The sequence below is a fragment of the Chelon labrosus genome (genome assembly GCF_963514085.1).
Source record: "Chelon labrosus genome assembly, chromosome: 22".
Classification (NCBI taxonomy): Eukaryota; Metazoa; Chordata; class Actinopteri; order Mugiliformes; family Mugilidae; genus Chelon; species Chelon labrosus.
In genome coordinates this window covers 21,160,317-21,175,763 of record NC_140355.1, presented here as the reverse complement: position 1 = coordinate 21,175,763, position 15,447 = coordinate 21,160,317, and the positions used below count along the sequence as shown (strand labels likewise).

The 15,447-nt window shown below is 43.1% G+C and overlaps 1 protein-coding gene across 1 annotated transcript in view; it reads left to right on the top strand.

The window, feature by feature from the left end:
- Window positions 1-2,962: 2,962 nt before the first annotated feature.
- Window positions 2,963-15,447, top strand: part of adamts6 (ADAM metallopeptidase with thrombospondin type 1 motif, 6) — a 70,755-nt gene continuing 58,270 nt past the window's right edge. The window contains 7 exon segments of the mRNA XM_084571875.1: window positions 2,963-3,621; window positions 3,714-4,096; window positions 6,365-6,539; window positions 7,157-7,446; window positions 7,449-7,571; window positions 9,777-9,922; window positions 12,972-13,015. Of these exon segments, the coding sequence (XP_084428001.1) occupies window positions 3,522-3,621; window positions 3,714-4,096; window positions 6,365-6,539; window positions 7,157-7,446; window positions 7,449-7,571; window positions 9,777-9,922; window positions 12,972-13,015 (1,261 nt within the window). The 5' untranslated portion in view covers window positions 2,963-3,521.

The following is a 15,447-nucleotide window of genomic DNA, read 5'->3' as shown; positions in this document are numbered from 1 at the left end:
GGCCACTTATTAGTTTGTTATACGTGCTTTACTGTAAACTCTTAATCTTACAAAAATATTACTACTTTTTTACTTGAATGAAGTCTCGACAAAGATATTGACTTCACTTGCTATACATTATTTTACAGTGCAGAAAAGCTATTTTTTACTGAGGCAATGCCTAAAGGAAAGAATCCAGGGGTTTTTATTTTGACAATATGTTTTTTTTACAGTGTAGATAGGGAACTTTTGCTAAGACTAAGATTTATTCGGACAATATGTTGTATTTAATAAGATTATACGGCAAGTTTTTAAGTAAACTCTTCATCTGAAAAGTTACAGATACACCTGTAAAGCAAATGTAATCGAATAAGAGTAAGATTTTTACAGTGTAGATTGGGTACTTTTACTTAAATTGCATATAATGGACACTCAATGGTTTAATCTTTTAAAAAAATGGTATTTGATTAGTAAATGTACTTGATGACTATATATATATATATTTAACTTATTTAACTTATATTATTTTTACAGTGTAGAGAAACTACTTTAGATGGATCAAAACATACACTCATACACTATTTTGGACAATATGTTGCATTATGTAGGTTTACAAAGTCTAAGTCAAAGTTTTTAAGTAAATGCTACATGCATAACGTCTATGGAATGGAGTAAAACAAATAGTTTTACAGTGTATATTAGGGAATTTTATGTCTCGTGGTGTATTCTTAAAAAAAAATTATTTTATAAGTAGAGTACTTTTCACCTTTGATTTTGCTTCAAATACTTTCATACTTTGGAAAGAAAGATCAACTTTGACTTTAACTTGTTATATATATATATTTTTTTTTACAGTGTAGAAAAGCTACTTTTACTCAAGCTATAATAATATATTAATTTGGACATACTGTTGTGTTTAACAGGCTTATAAAGTGCGTTTTTAAGTTAACTCATCTGTCACCTGTGAAATCAATTTTACAAAATATATTTTTACAGTGCATAACTCCGGTAAACGACATGAATGTCACCTTGTTTTGGGTGATCTCCTCCTCAGAGGAGCTGCTGAGGTGTTATTTCGGGGCGGCACTGACAGACATGCGCACAGCTGATGGAAGAGAGGCACATCTGCACTGACGTCACCTCCACCCCCTGAAAAAGCTGCCAATTTGAAGCTGTCCGAGACTGAGACACAACCCGGTCTCTGCAATGTAGTGAGGAGGAGCTGCTGCAAGCCAAACTTTTTTTTTTTTTTTTTTTTGCTGGTGTTTGGATGCACTTTCTTTTCTCTCTCTCTCTCTCTCTCTCTCTCTCTCTCTCTTTCGCTCTCCCCCCCCCCCCCCCCCTCTCTCTCTCCCTCTCTCTCCCTCTCTCTCTCTCTCTCTCTCTCTCTCTCTCTTAACCTTTCCAATCCACTCTGAGCCACAGAACCTGAACACAAAGTCTTGAATGTAGTCTCTGGCTGCTGGAGGAAAGCCAAAAGCTCAAACTTTGTTCCTGTGCTGAGATCCTTGCTGCTGCTTCTGCCGCTGCTGCTGCTGCTCCTGCTCGGGTAGTCCGGAGCTGAAGCGGAGACTCTCAGCGCAGATCCAGAGGATGGCCAGGGAGCTCAGAGGGAGATGAGAAGAGGAGAGCGGAGGAAGTTTGTGCACGGAACTTGAGGGGAGTCTGCAGGAGTCTTTTGTCCCGGGCTCTCCCTTCAATCAACACTTGGACCGGAGCTGACAGCGAAGATGAGCGTGGTAAATATCTCCTAACTCACTCTGCCTGTTGAGAACGGGGACCTTGTCTTAGCTGTAGTTTTTTTTTTTATGTCGGTTTCACAGGCTCGTATTTTTGAGTTGCGTTGGCAAATTTTCGCATTTTTGGCGACGTTTACGCACTTGTGTCCAGTTTGCAGAGCGTAAAGTTTGTCCCTCGGCTTTACGCAGCGAACGCACCGTTTATTTTGACTCGCAGACGCTCCTTGAGGTGCCGGTGTAATGCATGCGGGCCGGCAGCCAACTGTCTGGGTCAGAGTGGCCAAGTAGGTAGCGCTGTCTGTCTGTCTGGACCGCTCGGAGCTCCGCAGCTGAAGAAATACGCGCTAAATCCCCCTTCTTTCCCCCACTCCACCCACCTCCCCCTACAAGAAAAGAAAAGCTTCTCCGCTCTCTTTCATTTGACATCATCATCCCTCTATCACCGGCATCCGCTGACGTTTGTTTATACGAGTCTAGTTTGCGCATGCTGCCGTGGAGCGCGTCAGTGAGTAGTAGAAGAAGAAGAAGAAGAAGAAGAAGAAGAAAAAGAAATTAGATCAGTGCGCGCGGTGGAGATTTATGCGTCGCTTTCAGCCTCGGTGTTGTCATTAAACTGTCATCGGTGTTTAACTGATGAGGCGCAAATGTAACTGAAAAAAAAAAGGAGAAAAGAATCAGCGCTGTGTCAAATGATGTGCAGAGTGAGAGCTGTAACGTGTTCAGTCACACCAGAGCTGCGACTAACGACGCGTTTACGATGAATCTCTAACAGTTAGTCGATTAACTGATCGGTTATTAGCGTGCGACTGTGCAGCTTGTTCGAGGTTTACAGCACTGTAAAAACTTTGTTGACTTGGGAAAGAAACTTTTTGTGTTTTTTTGGGGACAATGAATAAAAACATAAAAATGCACTCATAAGATAAAACTGTCAAAACTTTTTACGCAGTACTTAAGTAAAAGTACTTTTTTTAACACTGTAAAAAATATGCAAATGTCTATTAATTGATAGAGCCTTCATTTAAATGCACGAGAATCTGAAGCAAAGTCATTTACTCAACTACTCTACATAGATTAAGCTTGTACCTGAGCGATTTCTGGCTAAAGAGTAAATGTTGATGCGTTGGCGTAGAAGATTAAGATGAAAATGTGCAGTTATGTGCTTTTAAATTTAAGTAGAGTACTCGAGTAAATGTTCTTTCCAGCTCTGATTTTTCTTCAAATGCTTTAAAACCGGAATGATCAATGAATAAGTTGACTTGAACTTGTTTTACATTAGTTTTACAATGTAAATTAGGCACAGCATCTTACTTTGTCCTAATTTCTGTCAAAAACACAAAACAAAACCCAAAAGTAATCATTTGGGAAGCGTGAATGTTTGTCATCTTTTACAACCGATCGATTAATCGACGTCTCTACAGCGCTAATCTCTGCTCGATTTCCTCCGAGCAGGAATGCAGATGGATCAGTCAAGACAAGTTTCCAATATAGAGCTTCCCGTTTGGAGTTACACCTGAGACTGACTGCGTCTGATGGATTACGGTGTTTTCTGCAAGCGGCTGACATGAATCCAGGGGCCAGCGAGATGTGGAAATGCTCGCCTTCAGGAGAAATCTGAGACCTGGATGAGCCGCCTTCGACGCTGCGAGAGAATTCAAGCGTAGGAGACAGACCATGGACTTGTTATGGTGTGACATAGTGTGCTTTTAACCCATCTGCAGCGCCCTCTCTCTCTTCTCTCTCTCCCCCCTATCCCCCTACCTACCTCCCCCCCATCCCACCCCATGTCACATCTTTCCCTGAATTATGGAAATTTTGTGGAAGACGCTGACTTGGACTCTGAGCCTGGTGGTGATGGCTGCTTCTGAATTTCAAAGCGTCAACAGACTTTCGCACAACTCTCAAGGTATGACGGGGCGGCTGGGAGGCTTTGAGAGCTTTTATTAAAACGTTGTCACATAATTGGTGTCTCTTCTTCTCCCACCCTTCCTGTAAAAGAGGAGTTCCTGTCCTACCTGCAGCACTACCAGCTGACTGTCCCGGTGCGGGTGGATGAGAATGGAGAGTTCCTGAGCTACACTGTGAAGCACCACCGGCCGGGCCGACGGAGACGAGGGCTGGCGGACGCCATCGCGGGACCCCAGCCTTCGTTAGACCCCCCAGAGTCCCGCCTGTTCTACAGACTGTCGGCCTACGGAAAGCACTTTCACCTAAACCTGACTCTCAACCCGCATCTGGTGTCAAAACACTTTACGGTGGAGTACTGGGGCAAAGACGGGCTGGAGTGGCGGCACAACACGGTAGATAACTGCCACTACGTCGGATTCCTGCAGAATCAGCACAGCACGACGAGAGTGGCGCTCAGCAACTGCAAAGGCCTGGTGAGTGGCGCGAAGCTCAAACAAACCCTCGTATTATTGCTGTCACACGGTCGTAGCTTTGGAGCTGCTGTCGCTGCAGCCGGTCTTCCAGAGGAGAGTTTGCTTAACAGTAATCTTGGCTTCCTTCCACCTGGCACTCTCTGTCTGAGTCTGCAGGCAGCTCGTGTAGATGCTCCGTTAGTGACAAGCATCAGGGCTTAAAGATCACACATGAGATCTTCACCTGGTCCTAAAGCACAGATGTTCCACCATGTTTAGTTTTCTAAAACACCTCTAATAAGGCGTCCAGTCAATTAAACAAAGAGTGTGAGTGTGTGTGTGTGGCGTCTCTTTATCTAATCAAACAATTGGGAGAGATTTTAATAGCTGTTATGCCTCCTTGCTCCAGAATAACTCTAAAGAAGGAGATTTAAAAAAAAAAAAAAAAGGAAAAGAAATGGCCTGCTGCTGCATATTGGCAAATGTAATCATGTGGAGAAAACATGCGGCCAAATGTGTTGGCAAGTCCTGCACCGAGCATCATAAATTGAATTAGTGTTTGCTCTTTTTTACTTACAGCACCAAAAATGGAAAAAATAAAAACCCTCTCACTCTGTGTGTGTGTGTGTGTGTGTGTGTGTGCGCTTTAATGTAATCAGCTGTCTGGGCCGTTTGAGATCTTGACATCATGCGCTATTAAAACCCTGAATCAGAAATGTTTGCTAGTGTGATATGTGCTTAATTGCTTTTATTGTTGGCTTTTACCGAGCCAAGCCAGTGTTTCCTATAAACCTAGTCTGAAAGGTCTTTACGCTCCAGAGGGAGCAATGACGGGGGGAGAGGAATGTTTTAAATGTTAGTCTTGATGTGTTTGATTGCTCGGGGTTGTTAAATTTGACTGCAGATAAGTGACTAATGCATTGGAAGTGTGAAAACGTCCCTAATCAGGAGGAGGAGGAGGCCACATGACGGGACGTGTTGCTTGATTAAAGGCATATTTCAGTTAATTAGGACGGCAAATCCACAAAGGCTAGAAAGAGCGAATGAAATATCCTGGCTTTAACTCCCCAAATAGGCTGGATCCTACAGTTCCCACAATGCAACGCAGCATTAGAGCGCGAATTTAAGATAAGCTCTTGTGTGACGTCTATGTGTCTCTCGGTGGACAACTGGACAACTTCTGTTAACTGTTGTCCAACATTTACTTCAGTTACGAAGTGGTTTACATGGAAAGGCCCAGAAAACGAATAAAACGCCATAAAAGAGAAAACAAAAAAGTACAAACAAAACATTAAAGAATGGTGCGAGGCAGTAAAACGGATCATAAATCCACAGCTCGGGCCAACACGATGAACCCGGTGCCAATATGAGGCTTGTTTGTATAAATGAGTCTTTAAAAGCTGTCCGGTGAGTCGACACGTCGACAGCAAAGGCACGATCGCCTTTGGTTTTTTATAATTAGTTTCTTTGAATGGCGCCCTCTTGTGGTATTTGCAACTGGAAAGTTTCCGTTAAGGGCCGAGGGCACGAGGAGTGGCGTGCATGACTTTGCCAAGTTTCATTTGAAAGGGATAAGTACGCAAAGAAACTCAACTCACTGCCGGCTAGCGCTGGTGCCAGCACAAATGCTCAAAACGTGAGGAAAGCTCTACGCAGATCCGTTGCACAAGTATAAACCAAGCTTTGCGCAGCTCTTTGCAGTGAGTTCAGACAGAAAAGGAAGCTAATCTGTGCGGATTTGCCTCAGATACCCTGTGCTGCAGCTTCACAAAAAACTAGCAATGTCCAAGCTAGCTGCTCAGCTCTTCTTCACCGTTTTGCTAACTCTCTGACAATTTACTTTCCTAATCATGAAGCAGATAAGTTAGACACTTTCACTTTGTGCTCACATGTTTTTGTCCTTTTGTCTTAACAGTTACTCCTAAAATTAAATTGATGTGTAAAATTAGACGATTGCACCTTTGATATAAACCAGGGGTGTCAAACTGATCCGTGAAAGGGCCGCTGTGGCTGCAGGTTTTCATTCCAACCATGCAGCACCCATGCAGTGGGTGTGGCTGGCAAGTTTTTGTTCCAATCAAGCAAGAGGACACCTGAAATGACTGCGTGAAGGCAGTTCAGTTGATTGATTGAGCCAAGTCAGGATTGCTGCTGCATGGTTGGAATGAAAACCTGCAGCCACAGTGGCCCTTTCACGGATCAGTTTGACACCTGTGATATAAACAAAAACCCTTGCATTTCTGCTTGGTTTGCACAGTTTCTAACCCGTTTCTTTCTTTCCCCGACAAGCATGGCGTCATAACAACAGAGGAAGAACAGTATTTAATAGAGCCTTTAAAGAACATATCCTCCACCACCTCCAGCGAATGGAACCTGGAAGAAGCACAGCAACATGTTATTTATAAAATGTCTGCCATTCCCTCACCACAAGAGCATAGCCAGGAGTTCAGCTGTGGCATTTCAGGTTGGTGAACCTCCATCTGGGTTGGTCTCCTGTGTGTGGGTGGAACTGACGTAAAGGAATGGCTATACATAGCAGGTTGGAGGAAGTGCTGGTTTGGTTCTAGGCCCAGGTTCTGGTAGACGTGACCGGGCCTCTTGTGTAGCCGCTCCTGGCCTGGACACCTTTTAACCTGTGAGGGGAAGCCTTGCTCCAGCTTTCATTCAGTGCTCAAAGACAACTTGGCTCTATAGGAGCAAAAGAATCCTATTTATAGAGTTGAAAATCATGTTTGGGTTTTAAAAATTCATGCTGCTCAGTTCCGTCCAAAGGCGGCGTCTCTTGAGATGTGACGAATTGGAAAAAGAACCAGGTGGATATTTAGGTATTTGGTCCAAGGTCTTATAAGAAACAGCAAAGGCTGTCATCGCCAGGAAGCTAGCATGCCCCAACATGTACCATCTTATAGCTTTTTTCCCAGAGCATCTGGGTCATAAAACAAAGGCTTTAGCTGCAAGGTTCAAAGGGGCAGACTCCCTATCTGCATCTATCATACACAAACCAGCCCTCCTTCCAACAGACCATGTGTTATATTTCCTAAATCCCTAACCCTGCCTCCCACCCACCCTTGTCGTCCACAGACCTCATTAAAAGCAGCGTACCTTGCCAGGTTAGCACACCCTCCCCTGTCCAGCCGTCCTCTGTCCCCCAAAACGACAGCGAGCCGTCGAACAGCACCCACAGGCAGAGGCGTTCCGTCAGCACCGAGCGCTTCGTGGAGACGCTCGTGGTCGCTGACAAAATGATGGTCGGCTACCACGGGCGGAAAGACATTGAGCACTACATCCTGTCCGTGATGAATATTGTAAGTTTGATCCTACTTTTTGGTCACGTTGCCCGTTTCCGTTTGCAGACGCCTAAATGTTGTCTAGTTGTCTGACTTTGTGTCTTTTCTTCTTTTCTGGAGGTCAGGTTGCCAAACTTTACCGCGATGCCAGTCTAGGAAATGTTGTGAACATTATTGTGACCAGGCTGATTGTTCTGACTGAAGATCAAGTAAGTTCTTCATTGTGCTGTGTTTCTTTTCTACCTGCACCCTCACCTGTAGCAAGTGTATAACTGATGAGCATGGCGTGAGTGAGCGGCAGTATTTTATGTGGCTGAAGGGCAGGGGGAGAGTATTCACCATATGGCCACCACTTCAGATGAAAGATGTGCTCAGGCATCTTCCCTCAGGGGGCTTCCATTGAGGATTGTACACGCTCTGTACATGTGTATGTATGTGTGATGGGAGAAACAGCATCCTCCTACCATCTGTTTTTTCTAAAGGGGTCATAGCGGCTCTTTATGCAGCATCAAGTCCAAAAGTTTTCATGTGAAGAGTCAAACTTTGTTCTATTTTGGTTCTAGTCTATCTCTTACGAATCTCCACTTGGTCACCATGATGGGCCCCTTGTCATATTTCCTGATCACTTAGGCTTAGAAGTGCACTGCTTAAGTTGTGTAAATGTATTCTCTACAGTGTACTACAGACTTAGCACTAGTGTGATAGTGTGTGATATGATACGATACAAAAAGATACCACATGTGATACGATAAGATATGAAACAAAGCGATACAATACGATATAAAATGGTTTAATAAGATACTTCAATATTTGATACAAAATGATAAGATACGAAACAAAACTATAAGATACAATATGAAGTGATACATTGGGATGAAATGATCTGATATGTTAAGATACAAAATGATACAAAGCCGTACGTTACAATATGATGCAGGAAGATACGATACAAAACACGGAAGTTATAAGATAAGATACAATACACTGTGATGCAATACAATGTGATACAATATGAAAACTAAACTAATCTAAATCATGCAGTTATAGGATATGATACAATATGATGAAATGTGATACTATACTATATGATGTGACAAGATACAAAAAATGCGATACAAAACAAAAAGATACAATACGAAGTTATACGATATGATACAATGTGATACGAAACAATGTGATATGATACAATATTAAAAGATATGATAAAATACGATATGATACGATATAAAAGAAAACAGTACGATACGATACAATGCAATACGATACGAAACGATATGAACCAAGACAAAACAAAGCGATGAGATACAATGTGATACGACGTGATACAATATGAAAACTAAAAACTAAAGTTACAAGACAAAACTATACGATACAAAACTAAACTAAACTAAATCATACAATATGAAGTTATAGGATATGATACAATATGATGAAATGTGATACCACACTATATGATGTGACACAATACGAAAGAAAACGGTACGATACTATACAAAACAAAAAGATACAACATGAAGTTATGTGATATGATACAATGTGATACGAAATGATGTGATATGATACAATACGATATGATACAATACAAAAAATACGATACAATACAAAGTGATACGATACAGTGCAATACGATACGAAACAATATGAACCAAAACAAAACAAAGCGATGAGATATGATGCGATATAATAGGAAAACTAAACTAAACTAAAGTTACAATACAAAATTATACGATACAAAACTGAACTAAACTAAGCTAAATCAAACAATATGAGGTTATAGGATATGATACAACATGATGAAATGTGATACCACACTATATGATGTAACACGATTTAAAAAAATACGATACAAAACAAAATGGTACGATACGATACAAAAAGATACAATATGAAGTTATATGATACGATAAAATGTGATATGATACAATGTGATTTGATACAATATTATAAGATATGATACAATACGATATGATACGATACAAAAAATATGATACAAAACAAAAAGATACAATGCGATACGATACAATATGAAACAAAACAAAGCAATGAGATATGATACAAAGTGATAAGATGCGATACGATGTGTAACAAAACAAAACAAAGCGATGCGATGTGATACAATACAATACAATGCATAGCAATATGATAACGTACAATGCTGTAGGTCATGATGTCTTTGAACGTGACGCAGCGTGATAAAATACGGCACAGTTAGACAAATATAGTATAAATGTGACAGCACATTATGATATGGTGCAAAATAAGACGATACAACACATCATGAAACAGTACGATATGACACAACATAACCTAATACTGTAATGTACTGTAGCAGAATGTTTGTGCTGTATTACTTGGTCTGGTTCAGTTGTATTGGATTTTACACTGTACCGTGTTTTCATGTGTGTCCTTTGCAGCCAAACCTGGAAATTAATCACCACGCTGACAAGTCTCTGGACAGTTTCTGTAAGTGGCAGAAGTCCATCCTGTCTCATCACGGCGATGGAAACAGTATTCCAGAGAACGGGATGGCTCATCACGACAACGCTGTCCTAATCACCCGGTAAGACTTGGCTCACAGCTGCAGATACGAACCACATTTTGCTCAGTTGTCAGTGCACTGATCCAAGCTGGAACCGTGAGACGTATTATTTTAACAGCACTTTTCCTTGTAAGTACCGCTTATTTTCTCATTTTGAGGGAACACGTTGTGGAATATTTTCTGCTGGGGCCAGGTTCCTGCGCGCACACTTTACCTGTAGCTGTTAAAGCCGAAGTGAATAAAGACCTCCGTTCTGCTGCAGACGCACTCTAACCTGTCAACCTGCAATTTATGTTAAGGGTGTTACTACAAAACAGAAAAACTCTGTCATTACCTAGAATAGGCCCCATTGTTGCCAGATCTGTTTTGGCCACATAACCTAGCAACTAGAGTGCATCTCCTCCACACCACCGGTTGCGTCTACAGAGAGGATACGTTTATGTGATTGACGCAGGCTAAAGCCAAGATTTTTGACTTTCTGGACTCTGGACAAAACAGCCTTTCTGTCAGAGGTGTGCTCTCGGCTGTTGCCTGTCAGCTGACGTTCTCCAGCTCGTTTGGCTTCTGTTTTTATTATTAGTTTTAGCTTCACTTAGTAAGCAGAAGCACCGGAGGCTGAACGAGAAGAGACTACAGGCCGTGGTCATGGAGTTTATCTCCCGGGCTTTCCCTTTTTTTTTTTTTTTTTTTTTTTTTGGCAGGAAGATGTGAAATGCGATAGCGCATTGTTTTTACAGACCTCGTAGAACCGGTACACCACCAGCTCATTCATGTTTAGCAGGCTGTAGTCAGCGCTGTCACCTGCAGCGTCTGATAATTAAAACTTTATGAAGAAGGGAAGCGGTGCTGGCTAATGCTTGTCAGTGGTTCCATCTCCAGCCCCTCCACATGCCAAAGACAACAAACCCCAAGTTGCTTGCTTGCAAAAAAAACAAAGCCCCTCGCATTGCTTTGCCTTCACTTCTCTTTGTAAACTACTAAAGCAGTACCGTTGGCAAATAATGGCGTACATACACATCTATTTGTTTGCTACGAACTTAGTCTCGATCTGATCTTTAATGAAGTCTTTCCTTGTCTTCTCCTAGAGTCGACCGTCAAAGTTAATGTAGTGTGGAGAGGGTAGCTGGTACCTTGAAACGTTCTGGTCATCCAACGCTGCCATGAACTCCCTAACCCTCTCTGGAAGATTTCTCTCTTCTTTTAAACGTTCAGTGTTTGTTGTTGTTGGTTGGGTGCAGCCTTTAACCTGAGTGGACTCCATGGATTCTGTTTAGTGGTTTTGTTTTTGGAGCTGTTGAATCAAGGTGGTAGTATTGAATGATGATCAACTACCACCACCTCCGTCAGACTTACTTAATTTTGCAGAGTGCAGTTCTTCCACACAGCAGACATGTGTAATCATTTTCTTCTTCTTCTTCTTCTTCTTTGATTTTTGGCAGCTTTGACGATAGCCAGCTGCCATTAAAACAGAAGAAGAAGAAGAAGGCGCTTTGACGCTACAGGGATGTGGTTTTGGTTTATGTTCGTACCTTCGTTCGTTCTTTTTCTGTAACCCATTGTCTTGTTAAGGGTTACGGGGCGACTGGAGCCCAGCTGTCATTTAGGTGAGAGACGGGGTACACCCTGGACAGGTCTCCAGTCTATCTCAGGGCTAACACAGAGAGACATTCACACCAACGGCCAATTTAGAATCACCAATGAACCTAACCAGCATGTCTTTGGACGGTGGGAGGAAGCTGGAGTACCTGGAGAGAACCCACACAGACACAGGGAGAACATGCAAACTCCACACAGAAAGAAACCAGTCGGGCCATGATGGGTTAGAACCCAGAACCTTTTTGCTGTGAGGCACCAGTGCTAACCACCACGCCCATGGTATAGCCAAAAAGAGTTTAAAAAAAGGCAATGGGACTTGTAGAGTTTTTGAGTAGACGCCACCTGTCTCTGGTTGTCCTCCTTCCTTGGACCACTGCAGACCAGGATCAGGAGACACCAGTGCTAACCACCACACCACTGTGCCCTGGTTTTGGTTTATATCAGACCAGAAATAAATAACTACAAAAGATCTGGACTTGCTTGAAGCCTGATCTGATCCAATCATGATAAAAAACAATTGGGACATCCACAACCTAACCTCCAAAGGTTCAGCCTTCTCTGGGGTCAAATATATTTTCTAGAGCATCACATTTGCTTCCAACTGGTGTAATGAGTTCTAATAAAGTCCTTCAGCTCTTCACTACTTACTTAATGTATTAACTTATTAAAAGAGACAGAGGGCTTTGTGGCCGGTCAGTCAAACCAGGAAGCAGACATTGTTCCCTGCAGTTCTTGATTAACACTGATCAGCGGTGATCTCCTGCAGCGTGTTGACATAACTCACCATCCCTCACCCGTCTTCATTAAAGCGACCTCCTCCGTCGTTGGCCTCTGCGTCGGATAAAGTGTTTTTGCCCGAATTAGCTGAATAAATCTAAACAAACGTACCTCGTTGGTTCGGAGCGCCAGAAACGAAGCAGAGGACAGAGAGAGAGAGGGAGGGAGAGGAATTCACCGGGAGAGAATGAGGGAGGGGAGGGAGAGTGAAATTAAATTTGCAGTGCCCTTGGTTTTAATAGATTAAAAGCTTTAGGAATGATTGGATCATTCATTAGAACCGTATGATGTGTTCTTAAAGCACCGGAGCACAAAGTGTTCTGGCATTTTATTTATTTATTTATTTATTTATTCATTTATTCTTTATTCCTCTACTGGATTACCTGGGTTAACAGCGAGAGCAAAGCGTGACCGGAGCCTTTCTGCTTGTTCTGTGTGTTAAGTCAAGTGACGTTTTGCAGAGAGCTGTAGATGGAGGAGTGAACCAGGTGTTTTCCAGAACCAAACCTGTCATGACTTCATCATATGCCTTTGTTATGCTAAAGGCTGAGATTATATCTCGCCAGACTGTGTGATTAAACGGGGAAAGAATGAAATGGCAACGAGCCAGTGGAGGAAGAAAAAAAACTGTATAAATATAAAATATATATAAATAAAATAAAAGCAGTTAATTCAATTGTTTGTGTTCTTTTCTTAGGTATGACATCTGCACCTACAAGAACAAACCCTGTGGCACTTTAGGTGAGTGGACCGAAGCTCATGTGCGCTAACGTGTGTTTTCTTGCCAGATAAGTAATCGTAGCCGATGTTGACGATACGAATCTCTGGTTTAAGAGTTTTTTTTTTATCCGTCTCCCCTCTGGAGAGGCTTTCGTCCTTCAACGTGTCCTCAGACAAACCTTATTTAGCAGCCTTCACGGTCTCCCCCTTTAGAAGAAGAAGAACACCAGACGGCTCCTGTGAGACATAATGAGAAGGATGTTTTCACTTGTGTTATTACAGCCCCCCTCAGTGGTGGTCCCCCCCCACCCCCCATCTGTGTTGGTTGAGGCCTGAACCCTGGACGGCCCGTGGTAGCCTCCTCCGGGTTTATGAAACTCCTCCGTCTCCGTCCTCTGCCTCTAACCTCAGTTTGTCTAAGGTGTTTACAGAGAGAGGGAGAATTTAAAAAAAAGAAGTGTTGGAAAAGCTGAGGAGGGAGAGAGAGGTGGGTTGAAGAGGAGAGGAGAGGAGAGTGATGGCAGAGGGAGGAGGAGGAGAAGGAGAAGAAGAAGGAGAGGAGGAGTTGAAAGGAAAATGGAAGGGGAAAAGGACAATTATAGGGAGTGTTAGAGGACGCGGAGGGGAGATAGAGTGGGTGATATGCAGGCTGTGGGTGATGCTGGGGGTGGAAAAAGGACAGCAAGCGGTGTCAGGGTGAGACTCTCCCCCCTTTTCTTTTCTCCCCCCCACCCGCCTCCCCATCTTATCTTTGTGAAGGCCCCGCAGGCACCACAGTATATCTTGGAGGTAATATTGTGACTTCAGGGGTGGTTTGACAGATTGACCGCATTCGTCACATTCCCCGGTCGCTTTAATTGCCCTGGCATCTGCTTGGCTTCCTCGTTGTCTCACCGCCACCCCATCCCCTCCTCCCTCCCTCTCTCTCTCTCCCCCTGTCCTCTCCCCTTCTCGGGGATCGTGCTCCCGGGTCAGATCTCTGGCCTTTAGGGTCACCGAGTAATCACGGGGCTGGAGATAATACACAGTCCACCCCGGTGTTAAGAAAACAGCTTGCAGTGCACTGTGTGTGTGTGTGTGTGTGTGTGTGTTTGTGTGTGTTTGCACTCACCCACGACCCACACTTTACTCTCTCTCTTTCTTTCTCCCCTCCCCTCCCCTCCCCTCCCCACTACCACCACACACACACACACATTCTTAAACTAATCGTAGAGTAGCCACCCTCCTTCCTTTCCCTCCCTCTCCTCCTTCTTTCTTCACCTCCGGGCTCCCTCTCTCCCCGCAGTAATGGTTTCAGTGGCCTCCTGATTTGCGAGTCTATTCTTGTTTAGCCTCTTAGCGAAGAGGATACAAAAGCCATGACACTTTTAGCGGGGAGGCCAGGGAGTCGGTGCAAACTACACAGGAGAGGGGAAAAAAATAAATAAATCTGAAGCAGGACTGATCGCCGGGCTTTTCATTTTGCAGGAAATGTTGACCCTGATGTCAAAAACGAAGTCCGTGCACATGCAAGAAAAACGAAGCGTCAGTTCATCCAAATGTGTGTAGAAGTTCACACATTCAGTTTGCAGACACTTCCGAAAACCTTCACCTTTGTTTTCCTTGTCAGTGGAAAGATCTCCACGTTGAAAGCTGCCGACGGTGAAAGTGTTCTGCACAATTTAAAACGAAAAGAAAACCGAGCGGGAAGAAGTTTTAACTCTTGGCAGAGAGCGGGAGAAGTTGTTGTGACATTAGTTGTGCAATATAGCAGTCTCAGCAAAAATAAACCATTCTTCTTCTTCTCCTCTACCTGGGAGGTAAAAAGAAACAGCAACAGATGGAACGATGAGATCATTAAAGCCGTATTTCATCTTGTTTTCTGCGCCGTTTCTGTTTGTCTGAGGTTTTAACTCCAGCTCTTTGAATCGTGTTTTTCTGGTTAAGAACGTGAGGATTCACCTCCGAGGAGGCAGAAGTCTTACGCCTGCAGAAAAATGGGCTAACCTTGGCTAGCTATGTGGTCTGTGGCGGCTTTCAGGCTTATTTAAGACCTACTTCCTCATTTGTATATCAATATATGTGTCTGAGCAGTCTCACTCTTCTTTGGTTTGGTTTGGTTGGACGTTCTTTGAAAGATTAATGTGTGGTTTCCACATTTTGCTCTTCTTTTGAGAGGGGTTGCAACAGGTCATCTATTAAATATGAACTTAAGCTCAACCAGGTGGGCTATCAGGGTGAACTACACCACTTCGTTTTTGAATAATTCAATTCCATTTTATTTACATAGCGTCAATAACAAATTGTCACAAGACGCTTTACAAAATCCGGTCTGAAAGAACCAGAACAAGCATGTAGACAACGGTGCAAGAAAAACTCACAGCAGATAGGAGCTTGGTGCTGGATAGAAGAGAGAAGAGAGAAGAGGATAGGAGCTCGTGCTAGAGAGAAGAAATTAAAGGATAGGAGCTCGG